The sequence below is a fragment of the Sander vitreus genome, chromosome 2 (genome assembly GCF_031162955.1).
Source record: "Sander vitreus isolate 19-12246 chromosome 2, sanVit1, whole genome shotgun sequence".
In the NCBI taxonomy this organism is placed as follows: Eukaryota; Metazoa; Chordata; class Actinopteri; order Perciformes; family Percidae; genus Sander; species Sander vitreus.
This window is the reverse complement of record NC_135856.1, coordinates 11,186,036-11,199,983: the sequence shown is the minus strand read 5'-3', so window position 1 is coordinate 11,199,983 and position 13,948 is coordinate 11,186,036. Positions and strand designations below refer to the sequence as shown.

The 13,948-nt window shown below is 42.8% G+C and overlaps 1 protein-coding gene and 1 pseudogene across 1 annotated transcript; both read right to left on the bottom strand.

Annotated features, from left to right (window-relative positions):
* Positions 1-7,645: 7,645 nt before the first annotated feature.
* On the bottom strand, positions 7,646-9,446 carry LOC144531050 (myeloid-associated differentiation marker-like protein 2; annotated as a pseudogene).
* Positions 9,447-10,009: 563 nt separating this feature from the next.
* LOC144529406 (myeloid-associated differentiation marker-like protein 2) lies at positions 10,010-12,181 on the bottom strand. Its single transcript, XM_078268478.1, has 2 exons — positions 11,901-12,181; positions 10,010-10,661 (listed from the first exon to the last, which is right to left on the bottom strand). Exons 1-2 carry the CDS (start codon positions 12,179-12,181, stop codon positions 10,010-10,012), a joined length of 933 nt encoding a protein of 310 aa, XP_078124604.1.
* Between the last annotated feature and the right edge of the window lie 1,767 nt (positions 12,182-13,948).

Genomic DNA, 13,948 nt, shown 5'->3' with positions numbered 1-13,948 from the left:
AGCTGGGCAGAGTGATATCATTTCATCAGTTTATTCTCTACAGGTGAACACCTTGAAATAGTCATTTATTTTGCCCAGAGCCATCGCTAGGATCTTTAAAATACTGAGAGAATAAGTTAAAATTTATTTGACTGTTCAACGGTATATTTTGTCAATGTTATCTCCTTTCATGATGGTGTAAACGCTGTTTCAAACCCTTCTCCACAGTGCCAGGGTATCATTTAGATAGATAGATAATATTGTATTTTAAAGGGTTATTTTACCAATTTCACACATTAAGTTCAGTTTACTCATCACAAGGGGTTTGACTTAGCCTGTGAAAACAGTTGTATAATGTCTTTTGTGGTTATGGAGAAGTTTGTTAGGGGCCAAGTCGGTATCTTCTTTCTCAGAATAAAACAGAATGTTGGTAAATTAGGGAACAATATGATAATTCATTCCCTTCTGATGAAAGGGAATGACTGCCATTGCCGTTGTTACTGATGTAACAAAGAGCATAATAACAGGTGAAGTAGTTATGGTGGGGGTTCGGCACAGTGCCCCCTTCCCCTTGTTGCATCGGCTTGTGGAATAATTGCCCACAAAACTGTTTTCCGAACCTAATCTCAAACAAGCTGAACAGTTCAGTGATGTATCCCTGCAACTCTGCCTCTCAGTCGCACACACATACACACAAAGTCAATTTACCACTGCCTGCCTCTGTACTATCTTTCACCCAGACTCGGCATGTGTGCTGAGGCGTGACAACACTCATTCAGTCTTTCTTTTTTGACAAAACCCCAAGAGATTTATTAAAAATACCATAGAGCATGAAACAGTTTTTTTTTCTTTTAAACAGTAACAAGCTGATCTGGGTGAAGCATTCACAACAATTTGTTGCTTGCAGTGATTAGGGCCCAGAGGTGTGTGGTTGTGTGTGTGTGTGTGTGTGTGTGTGTGTGTGTGTGTGTGTGTGTGTGTGTGTGTGTGTGTGTGTGTGTGTGTGTGTTTGTGTGTGTGTGAGATGACGTCAGGACAAGCAAGAGAGAGAGGTAGCTTTGTCGAGTGAGAGAAGATGTGCATATTTAATATCACACACAGACAGAAAATCTTTCAGAAGTGCGCATACGTCTCCCTTCTGCAGTCTGAGACAACAAGAATGAGTGACAAGAATAAGTCAGAGACAGAAACAAATACAAATGAATAGAAAATAAATGACAGCAGCCAAGTTAAGGCATCCAGATTAATGTCAGCTTTCAATTTTATGTACAACCCAAAACTAATAAAGGATTTCCCACAGCTTATCACAAAATCTCACTGACAAATTCAATTCAATTCAATTTTATTTATAGTATCAAATCATAACAAGAGTTATCTCAAGACACTTTACAGATAGAGTAGGTCTAGACCACACTCTATAATATACAAGGACCAAACAATTCCAGTAATTCCCCCAAGATCAAGCATTTAGTGTGACAGTGGCGAGAAAGAACTCCCTTTTAGGAAGAAACCTCGGACAGACCCAGGCTCTTGGTAGGCGGTGTCTGAAGGTGCCGGTTGGGGGTATGATGAACAGTGGCAATAATAGTCACAATAAAGAGAATGGAACTATGACTAGAAATAGTAGTTGAAGTAGTTCATGGCATAGCAAGGCAATGCAGGGCATTACAGGACATAGCAGGACGTAGCAGAACATAGCAGGACGTAGCAGTACGTAGCAGGACGTAGCCGGACGTAGCAGGACGTAGCAGGGCGTAGCAGGACGTAGCCGGACGTAGCAGGGCACCGCAGGACGTAGCAGGACGTAGCAGGACGTAGCAGGGCATAGCAGGACGTAGCAGGGCACTGCAGGGTACTGCAGGGCACCGCAGAGCGTAGCAGGGTGTAACAGGGCATAGCTTGGCATGCAGCAGGACCACGGCGACAGCTGCAACCATGATTTTGGTGCCACCTTAATCCAAGGAAACATGCTGGGCGGGAAAAAAAACACAAGGACTCCGGGGAATAAGCTCACCAGAGCTAGGTTAGTAAGAAGCATTTCTGGGACATGGATGCACACAAATGGAAAGAGAGAGGAGAGAGAAGCTCAGTGTGTCAAAGGAAGGAAGTCAGAGTAAAATTCCCAAAAGAACACATAGAGAACAGTAGCTGTGTGTCATACTTCTTCTGTGTGTCTATTCTCAGTTCAACAGGTATTTAGCATTGAGTGAGACTGAAATCACACAATTAGGTCACAGAGATTATCTTTGTTTATAAAGGTGACCAGGTATCCAGAAGGTTGAAGAGGGCAAAATGTGGCCTTCTATAGTTTGTAATGCTGCACTAACTCTTTTAACCATTAAGTGTGGCTTTGAGAAAAAACAAACACTGCCACTTATAAAACTGCATCATAAATATTTAATTCATTTTATAGGTCTATGCTATTGTGAAACACCAGCTATTGCAATCAGTATATCAGGTTGTGTTACCTGCCAAAAATGTCAGATAACATTTGACATTCATAAAACAATATAAACTTAAATTGGATTACAAATGAGAATCATAATATATAGTGAGCTATTTCAAATTCCCATACTTACAGGTTCACCTACAGGGGTTGGACGAAAAAATAGGAACACTGTGTGATGCAATCCAGTACAGTAGCCTTGCAATAATGTTCCATTTTGAGTTGTGTGTTACATATGTATCATATTGCTAGATTTCTATTATGTCCACCCCTGAAAGTGTCCAAATCTAAACCCACGGTCAGATGCTACATTTTGATTACTGTGAGCGTCTCCAAAATCAGTGTCCATTCTCTTTTGTATACAGTATCTTCCTACAGGATGTTGTGGGAGTTGGCATGGATTCAAATCCTCTGGGACCAAGGATTTGGCCTTTGACAATGTTCCACACAACATTTGGCAAAACAAGAGCCAAGAGCTACGAGGCAAAGCTGACATCAGCAACGTGCGCCATCAGAGATTAGTCACGACAGCGAGCCAGCAGTCCCCTGTCCCTCCATGTCCCCCCGGCTGGAGAATCAGGAAGGGATGGTTATGATGGACACCTGTCACAGCTCATCTCTGTCAGAAGAGTTCATACACTGTGGGCTGTGTGTGTTTGGAAACACAGCTATGTTTTTAGACAGAGGCCCGCAGGGAGTGAGAAGTGGCATGAGTGCCAAACATGGAACAGCTGCTAAATGGGGATCTGCAGAGGAGCAGGGAGAGCAAAGGCCATAAAGGAGCTACAGATTGCTCTGTGGCAACACAGTCTGTCACTTTCAGTGGCAGCTTTCTCTGGGCTCTGTCATATTCTACTGATGTTGTATCCTACTTTGGAAATGTTAGTCAGAGTGCAATTGGAGCGAGTGCTGCTTCCAGAGGGCTTGTCCATAGAAATAATTTTTGCAGGATTTATCAGAGGATAAAAACGCTTTCGAAAGCAACAAACACACACACGCAATGTTAGTTTAACAACACAAAGTTATTTATTGCTGCAAAAATCCACCAGTTTACATAAACCAACATATTATATACTGCTCATCTGCTTTTCTGTATGTACGTTATTCACTTGTATTTACTTACTAATTTACAAAAACTGGCACAATGTCTAAAAAAGCAAATCTCTAAGACACACAATGACGTTTTCTGTGGTCTTAGACAGATTTGGATACAAGAGCAGCCAACTGGTGTTGGATTTGCTGCTGAGCACCAAGACAGTCTTGCTTCACGTATGCGGTGGCACAGTGGCTTCCCAAGGACTCAATATATTACATTCATAGCACTCACAGATTAGACAGGGCAGGGGAATACATTGATCATGGATTAAAGAGATGAGATTTACTGAGGTGACCAAAGCAGAGAGGAGTGAGAGATAGAGAGAAGACGGAGGAGGAGGACTGACTGGTATGATGTGAGAGAGAGAGAAAATGGGAGGAGGGAGGGTGAAAATCAGGAGAAGCCTTAAGCAAGAGAAAAGGAGGAGGACAAGGAGAGACTGGTGAGGCTGAGTTGTGGCAGCTAGATGTCTTCTTTTGTTTTATTCCTGTGAAACAAGAAGAGAAGAGAGGGTGGCAGCCAGAACAGCCTCTGTCTCTCATCCTTTATCCGTAGAGTGTGCAGGGATAGTTGGGGATACACAGAGCCGTTTCTTCCTATAGGCGGACTATGCGAATGCATAGGGCCCCCGCAGCCACGAGGGGGCTCCAAGCTGCAAGTTCAGCCCGCTCAGCCTCAATATATTAAGGGAGAAATATTATTATTCACTAGCCAACCAACCCTCCTCATGTGTTCAGTAAAGCACTTCTGAGCTTAACAATTTAATTGAGAATAAACAAAACTAAGCTGCTATGATAGTGAAGCTAATTGGCTTGTGTTTGTGGGATAATCATGTTGCAGTTAGGAACGTCTGCCGACAGACGACACTCACAGGCCTCACCTCACGTCAGTAGCGGTTAGCAATGACGGGCATATCCCTCTGGTGCAGAAAAAAGAAGAAAACTGAGGAAGAAAAACGTTCAGATGATGAAGGTAAGGCATTTGTTCATGATGAAATTGAACTTGTGAGGTGGAGGAGGTAGCTGTAATGCTAGCCAAATGTTGAGCAAGTTTGAACAAATAAACACAGCTTTATACAGTGTTTGTAAGGGCTAAAATAAAATAGTCATGTGAATAGACTGTGTTGTCGGACTGATTGACTGAAGTGACAACTGTTGTATGAGATCATAGAAGGCTGCAGAGCATTTTGGTGGCAGCTCGGTAATATCGTGGCCGGTGGGTGTCGCTTCTCAGTCATCTCTTCTGCTGTTAAATATTTTCCACAGTCACAATATTTTAGTGTGTTGCCATTTTATAGGCCTATGTGCTTTAGAAATAAAACTGATCACTGTGTTAAGAAAGATTTCCTGTTAATATTTATTTATGATCAATTTTGCTTGGTAAAGCAAAGAGCTTTGTCTTTGCAAGTGCCATTCTTAAATACTTTGTGTCTTCAGACCAAGAACAGCCAGCGGGTTCTTTATCAACTCCTGACCAAGAACAGCAGGTGCATCTGTTTCAACTCCTCCATATATCATAGGTCATATTTTTGTTTTCTGTTGATCTTGTGAAATGGCCTAAAACAGACTACAGTCCGGATTACAGTCCATGATCACAGAAAAATAATGGTCCTGCAGTATTTTATTTTACTTTTTCTTCTAACTAAAAACCCTTATTTATTTTCTATCCATTTTGGGAAATGGCCCAATCTTTTTATGTTCATGTCCAAGTAGCTTTCTTTGTTCTAATTTTTTTTTTTTAAATAAACATGTTTGTGGAAAATCCTGCATCTGTTGCATTTATTGGCGTAGAAGAGCCTCATTGTTAATTTTTTTATTATCATTTTCTGTAGGTTTAAATTGCTTGGGGTCAACTTGAGAATTTACTAATCTAGCCTGTTTTCCTCCTAAAGTGTTACAGATTGATGCATCTCAACAGATCATTGTAAAGGTTTGAATCCCCCCATCGTAGTTTGACAAAAACAGGCCCCCAAACAGCATCTTGCATAGGGCAAAGCTAGAAATGGCCCTGGGTATACATTTACACTGTCTGGCAAATTAATGCTGGTCAAAGATTTTGTATGATGAATATCTGTTGGGGTAAGCACTCAGACTGACTAGGCATAAAAATAATGTTAGTTAACTATTCACAACTGGTACAAAGCGGAGGTGACTGAGAAGAGATGATAAAAAGAGTAGGAACAAAGGAGGAAGCACATACAAAACATATTAAGAACTTAACCCTGAATTAATTGTCTTTCCCTGTACACCAACAGTAGACCCTGAAGATCATTTGAGTCGTACATTTAAAGGTGATTTCCCACAGTTGCGTATTCAGAACAAAGCAGATGGAGTAAAACAACATCCTCAAACGTCAGGGAACTTACATTTAAGTATAACACAAATAAGCCTTTTTTCAAAGGCACAATCTTAACAAGGAAGTCTTAGTTATGTTGCATACCTGCCTGAAGTTTTGGAACATTCAGTAATTTTATTTACGTGATGACATGGAGGTACAGCAGAAGAGAAACGTGCTAAACCTGAGACAAAAGACAGACAGAACTATATTGTATACAGAATATGTCTTTATTTTATCATGTAAAATGATTTTATGTTATATCTAAACATGCATTAATTGATGTGGCCAGTTGGGGGCAGCCAACAAGCTGTAAACACAACATTGACATAATATCACTTTGTAAAGTTGATATGGCGAACATCTTAGCAAACAGTTATTTTTACACATCCTGCAGACTTGGAGCAACATTAGCATTCATTTGGAGCCACCTGATGAATGTAAGTCCAATATTCACTCGTTTTAGTTTTCGGTCTCTACCAACTTCTTAGGGAGATATCTGCTGTCTCTTTAGTTACTAAAGGCTCCACTTTGTTCACCAGCTAGTCGCAAACTGTATCTTTCTGCTGTTTAGTCCTGGACAGGTAGGCTATAATAGGTTTTTAGAGCTTTATTACTTAAAACAGCTGCCCAACGTATTGGACTGAAAACAATGAGAGTGTGAGAGTGAACCAAAACGGTAAAGTGGGTTTGTCACTATGAGCTAAACCTTTCATATACACATAGTACTTTGATCCATTGTGAATATAAAAATATCGATTAGTTTTAAGTCTATGTCAAACTATGTACCAGTAGTGTTACACTGTATAAAAAACCATCTAACCACACAAATAATTTGCAACTGCCAGTGTAAATGTAATAAAGGAAATGTTGTGAACTGTTTAGGTTCCTTCTTTTGCGATTATGTGCAATAATTCCTCGGTTACACTGACCATGTTCAGATTGTGCAGTTGACTGTGAATATTGGGTGTTTTTAAACATGGCAGTCAAACTGCAGGTCATCTTAGCAGTGGCCTTGCTGACATGGACTCTACTTTTCTTTTATTATCATAGACTGAAGGAAGCATTTCATAGAGTGTTTAAAGACACCAGCCTCTTATAAATGCTGTCTCACTGCTTCAATATGAGTGCATACAGCTCACGTTTATTTTTGGCAGCCTGGCTGATGTCCGTAGATCGCTGGTGAGGGGTTTTGCAGATGACAGGGATGCCAGAGATGCCATGCCAGATTTACTATTTATATTCAAGACTTTATGTATTATTTGAGCATAAATATAAGGGGTCTGTGTGTGTGTGTGTGTGTGTGTGTGTGTGTGTGTGTGTGTGTGTGTGTGTGTGTGTGTGTGTGTGTGTGTGTATGTGTGTGTGTGTGTATGTGTCTGTGTCTGTGTGTCGCAGGTCAAGAATAGCGGGAGTATCTTGGTTTCATAACCAGTAGGCTAAGCCCTGGCTCCTTGGGTGAGGCTGGCTGTTCTCCCGAAATCTCTCAGAGGGCAAAAAGGGTGAAGAGATGGGGTGTCACCTCAGAGGGGTGTGGCAGAGGGGACGTAGTGTTAAAATTCCTTGTTCACATTCCACACTGCTTTCACATTGAAACTGGGGTGTCTGGACACCTCAGTGTTAGACCATGTGCAACACCAGGGATGTCCTGGGCCTGGGATCACTCTTCCCCTCAATATTTTCTGTGTCTTTAAATATTTAAAACAATGCACAAACAAAATAAAATAAATGAAGCAGATTAATAACTTAAACCTGTTAAGCCAATATAATAGTAAAATGGTGATATGGTGCTACATTCGTGAGTTAGTGTGCACATGGGAGGAGACAAATCGTATCCTCTGGGAGTAGATCAGGTCCGCCACATATAGTCCAAAGTTGACAAAGGAGAACACCGCCACCACAACCTTGCTGTCCCACGGACACCTCCCCTGAGGGCATGACGACGGTCTCCATGGAGAGCCATATTTTGTGTCAAAGCAGAACACTGGCCACACCACTGATGCGCTCAGGTAGAGCAGAACTTCCAGAAGGGTGCACACCACCACGAAGCGGTCAAAGGGCAAGCAGCGCACCGCCTTGGTCCGCTCACACACTGTCATGACGACCACCAGTGCAGTCAGAGCAAAGCAGAAAGCATAGACGACAACACAGAAGATTGTGGCAGCATAGCGGGAATACTCGCTCCCGTTGGCCAGAGCTCCAAATATGATGCAGGCCACAAAGCCCTGAACGACTTTGAGGAGGCCAGAGACGGTAGCCATGTAGCCCACCACAGCCTGGCCTGGCCTGGCTCGGCACAAGGCCACTTCAACCCCCATAGGCCAGAGCACCCAGGATGGAGCAGACGGTCACAGCAATGCGGAAATTTCTGACATCACAGCCGGCGTAGGGGCACTCAGATCGGACAAAGAAGAGCGGGTAAACCACAGAGGCTGTCACATACCTGAAGAAGAAGAGGACAGAAAAACATGATTGTAGATATAATGTCATCAAACCAGAGAAAAAAAGATGCTCTCGAGTGTCAAAGCAAGGCAAATAGAACATGAGATGCGGTTGAAAGGTCTGACAAAGCTAGTAAGTGGACCTCTAATTGCGATTTTGTTTTTGTCCCTAAATCTTTACTGGTAGATTTTTCGGCCACTTGGGGGCAGCACAACAAGCTGTAAACACAGCATTAACATATTTTCACCCTGTAAAGTTGGTAAGGTGAACATCTGTAAACTAAACAGTGGTTCATTTACACATCCAGCAGACATTGAGCAACAATAGCTATTCATCAAGAGTCGTGTTTGAGTCCACCTGATTAATGTAAGTCAATATTCACTCGTTTTAGTTTTCGGTCTCTACCAACTTCTTAGGGAGATATCTGCTGTCTCTTTAGTTACTAAAGGCTCCACTTTGTTCACCAGCTAGTCGCAAACTGTATCTTTCTGCTGTTTAGTCCTGGACAGGTAGGCTATAATAGGTTTTTAGAGCTTTATTACTTAAAAACAGCTGCCCAACGTATTGGACTGAAAACAATGAGAGTGTGAGAGTGAACCAAAAACGGTAAAGTGGGTTTGTCACTATGAGCTAAACCTTTCATATACACATAGTACTTTGATCCATTGTGAATATAAAAATATCGATTAGTTTTAAGTCTATGTCAAACTATGTACCAGTAGTGTTACACTGTATAAAAAACCATCTAACCACACAAATAATTTGCAACTGCCAGTGTAAATGTAATAAAGGAAATGTTGTGAACTGTTTAGGTTCCTTCTTTTGCGATTATGTGCAATAATTCCTCGGTTACACTGACCATGTTCAGATTGTGCAGTTGACTGTGAATATTGGGTGTTTTTAAACATGGCAGTCAAACTGCAGGTCATCTTAGCAGTGGCCTTGCTGACATGGACTCTACTTTTCTTTTATTATCATAGACTGAAGGAAGCATTTCATAGAGTGTTTAAAGACACCAGCCTCTTATAAATGCTGTCTCACTGCTTCAATATGAGTGCATACAGCTCACGTTTATTTTTGGCAGCCTGGCTGATGTCCGTAGATCGCTGGTGAGGGGTTTGCAGATGACAGGGATGCCAGAGATGCCATGCCAGATTTACTATTTATATTCAAGACTTTATGTATTATTTGAGCATAAATATAAGGGGTCTGTGTGTGTGTGTGTGTGTGTGTGTGTGTGTGTGTGTGTGTGTGTGTGTGTGTGTGTGTGTGTGTGTATGTGTGTGTGTGTGTGTATGTGTCTGTGTCTGTGTGTCGCAGGTCAAGAATAGCGGGAGTATCTTGGTTTCATAACCAGTAGGCTAAGCCCTGGCTCCTTGGGTGAGGCTGGCTGTTCTCCCGAAATCTCTCAGAGGGCAAAAAGGGTGAAGAGATGGGGTGTCACCTCAGAGGGGTGTGGCAGAGGGGACGTAGTGTTAAAATTCCTTGTTCACATTCCACACTGCTTTCACATTGAAACTGGGGTGTCTGGACACCTCAGTGTTAGACCATGTGCAACACCAGGGATGTCCTGGGCCTGGGATCACTCTTCCCCTCAATATTTTCTGTGTCTTTAAATATTTAAAACAATGCACAAACAAAATAAAATAAATGAAGCAGATTAATAACTTAAACCTGTTAAGCCAATATAATAGTAAAATGGTGATATGGTGCTACATTCGTGAGTTAGTGTGCACATGGGAGGAGACAAATCGTATCCTCTGGGAATAGATCAGGTCCGCCACATATAGTCCAAAGTTGACAAAGGAGAACACCGCCACCACAACCTTGCTGTCCCACGGACACCTCCCCTGAGGGCATGACGACGGTCTCCATGGAGAGCCATATTTTGTGTCAAAGCAGAACACTGGCCACACCACTGATGCGCTCAGGTAGAGCAGAACTTCCAGAAGGGTGCACACCACCACGAAGCGGTCAAAGGGCAAGCAGCGCACCGCCTTGGTCCGCCCACACACTGTCATGACGACCACCAGTGCAGTCAGAGCAAAGCAGAAAGCATAGACGACAACACAGAAGATTGTGGCAGCATAGCGGGAATACTCGCTCCCGTTGGCCAGAGCTCCAAATATGATGCAGGCCACAAAGCCCTGAACGACTTTGAGGAGGCCAGAGACGGTAGCCATGTAGCCCACCACAGCCTGGCCTGGCCTGGCTCGGCACAAGGCCACTTCAACCCCATAGGCCAGAGCACCCAGGATGGAGCAGACGGTCACAGCAATGCGGAAATTTCTGACATCACAGCCGGCGTAGGGGCACTCAGATCGGACAAAGAAGAGCGGGTAAACCACAGAGGCTGTCACATACCTGAAGAAGAAGAGGACAGAAAAACATGATTGTAGATATAATGTCATCAAACCAGAGAAAAAAAGATGCTCTCGAGTGTCAAAGCAAGGCAAATAGAACATGAGATGCGGTTGAAAGGTCTGACAAAGCTAGTAAGTGGACCTCTAATTGCGATTTTGTTTTTGTCCCTAAATCTTTACTGGTAGATTTTTCGGCCACTTGGGGGCAGCACAACAAGCTGTAAACACAGCATTAACATATTTTCACCCTATAAAGTTGGTAAGGTGAACTTGTAAACTAATAGTGGTTCATTTACACCTCCAGCAGACATTGAGCAAAATAACTATTCATCAAGAGTCGTGTTTGTGTCCACCTGATTAATGTAAGTCCAATACCTACTCTCCCTTTAGCTCTGTTTTGCTCTCCACCAATATCTGGCTCTGCTCTTACCAGCTAGTGGCTAACTGTGCCTGTCAGCGGTTTGGTGCTGAGCAGGTAAGGTGCAGTGGGTTTATCAGCGCTACCTGCAGCTGCTAGAAACAATGCTGATGAGAGCAGTGGGACTCAACCAAAACAATAAAATTGTGCTCTGTAAAACTAAAACACTGAGCTGAAAAATGCTATAGCGCTTTGTAAAGCTAAAGGGTAACTGCGGAGTCAGGTGATGGTTCTGTGGGATTGTCACTAATACCTCTTTTCCACCAATGCTAACCAGGTGCTGGTTCTGGGCTGGTGCTTATGCCAGTTCGGTGCTGGTTCTACTCGCCAATTATCTAAGAACCAGCTTGATTTTCCACAGAGCAACAGCTTTCACTACACACAATGTAAAAATATGAATTATATAGCTATATGGCAGCTTTAAGTATTTTTTAAACAAAAGTGCCCCCCTTTGACAGATTCTGATAGTGAACAACCACCAACATATGGTAAAGGCTCTAAACTATGTAAGATTTTTGGAAATATGTATAACCTAACATTGGTGCTACACAAAAAATAAACACTTATTTGTATATAATTATAATATATAATTGTGTATTGGTGACACACATTTTTATACATGCAATAATGGAGGCGTTGAGGGATAAGATGAATGTGAGTGTAAAAAAGTGTGAACTTTTCATCATTCTTAAATTCACCCCTGGCTATACACATGATGCAAACAAAAGATGTGGAAGCAGAGCCAGGATCAAGTTATCAGCACCCAACAAAACCCAGCAAACCCAACTGAGCATCAGAGGTACATCTGAACACGTGACTTACATGAGTGTCGCGAAGGCAGCACATGTGACGGTAAGGTTGTCCCAGGATATGGGCAGGCAGCTGTAGAGACGAGTGGCGTCCAGGAAAAACACCACAACTGTCATGGCGAAGCAGAAGCACCACGCTGCCATACAGAACACGCCCTGTGAACCGCTGTAGCCGGCACTGTGGGTTACCATGGCAATCACAGCACAGCCCATGGCCAACTGACAGAGGCGAGCAGCACCCAGAGGTGAGCAGAGGGCCCTCTTGTTGAGGTATGGACCACCCTGTGAATCCATAACTGGGTGAGTGTAGGAGAAGAAGTAAATATTCTGCAGTCTTCAAGAGGTAAAGATGGATGTCTACTGTAGTAGTAGCAAAATAGAGGATGATGTGGAGTTCAATGTCCAAACATTTCAAAGGTTTAGCTCAAGTCCAAGCCAGTCCCACAAAAAGTCCCTGCTGCAAAAGATGTGATTGTGAGATCCAGGGTTCAAATCCAGCCTGGAGTCTCTCTCATTCCAGCGTCTTGAAACTTCCAGCGTCTTTGATGAACGTGTGGCAGGATATTCAGATGCTCAGGTGTTTTAAGGGGCTATTGTTACCCAATGTGGGTGGGTGGACTCTGGGTGCATTATTCTGTTGCCACCTCTGCACTCCCCTCTTTTTGCAGTGTTTACAGACTTGGTGGGGACTTTCTGATACTCTATTTCTGTGTTGATGAATGAGACATAACGTATGGAAAACACAAGGGAAATCTCTTTTTGATATCTTCTGACAAGGCACACTCACCTTTCTGCTGAGAGATCACAGTGACTTATCAATTGCAAATATCCAGACTCAGTACTGTGCAAACAGGAAAGTTGGGTTGTAGTTATGTTAGGATAATAAATGGGTTATTCTCTAATAGGAGAACGTCTAGATCCTGTAAGTCCAGGATGTTTATCCAGTTGTCAGTCGAGGCTCTCTGGGAAATACCAACTACATGGTCCAACCCTTCAGCTGAAATGGTCCGGTCCCGACTCAGAATCTTCTTCGATCAATTATCCAGATATGTTTGGGTTATATCTATTGCTGTACAACGCTCATAGTGTGAATCCATGTGGCCACACGAGTCAAAGACACCATCCGCTCTACTCAAATGTCAACTCTCATCTTCTTACATTCTCTCTGTCATACACTGTTCCGCAGACACTTTCCCCTTCCACACTGTCCGTCTGTACTGTGAGGAGGGGGGCCTGCCGGTCAGTCAGACCAGAGTGGAAGTTATTTAGGGTTGGGCCATCGCCACATGAGTGTCAAAGAGATGTGTGTACATGTGGTTGGGCGTGGAGTCGGGGCACGCAGAAACATTATAGACCCTGTGGAATGAGGTGAATTCAATTACATAGCTGGGAGTGTAGAAGTGACATGACCAGAGAGTTAGATCTGACCAATGAAAAATGTTTTAAAAGGTTTTAATGTAGATTTTCTCTCACCACACTCATTCCTCTCTTAATCACCATTGAGCCTTTTTAGGGTTGACAAAGTTAAAGTCAACCCTAAAAAGGGTTAGGGTTTTCAACATGTTGCTGAAGAATATATGCTGAACAGCATACCGTTTTAGATGACCCCCGCCACTTGGGGGGGCAGCATAACAAACTGTAAATAGAACTTTGATGTAGTATTACTATATAAAGTTGTTATGGCTAACATTACTTAGACTGTAAAACTAGTTTACCTACGGGTAACAATAAAGTAACCTAACCTAACCTACTACATAACTAAGAGTTATCTTATTACACAGCAGGCGTGCAGCATTCATTGAAGTTGTGTTTACGGCCACCTGATGAATGTAAGTGCAATATTCATTCACCTCATAGCTCTATTTTGGTCTCCACCAACTCCTGAGACAAATCAGCAGCAACATTGTCCACTCGGCTCACCAGTCGCTTACTGTGGCTGCCTGCTGTTTGGTTCTGACCAAGTAGTGAGCTTACCAGAGCTGTTTGCTGAAAACCGCTGCCTAATGAGACTAGAGACGAGTATGATGAAAGTGGAGTTTGGGGGTCAAAATCAAACTAAAA

Excerpts from the sequence above, each read along its gene's own strand:
- LOC144529406 (XM_078268478.1), bottom strand. The coding sequence starts at position 12,181 with ATGGATTCACAGGGTGGTCCATACCTCAACAAGAGGGCCCTCTGCTCA. Across the intron at positions 10,662-11,900 it reads GCTGCCTTCGCGACACTCAT|GTATGTGACAGCCTCTGTGG; the intron begins GTAAGTCACGTG and ends CTTCTTCTTCAG.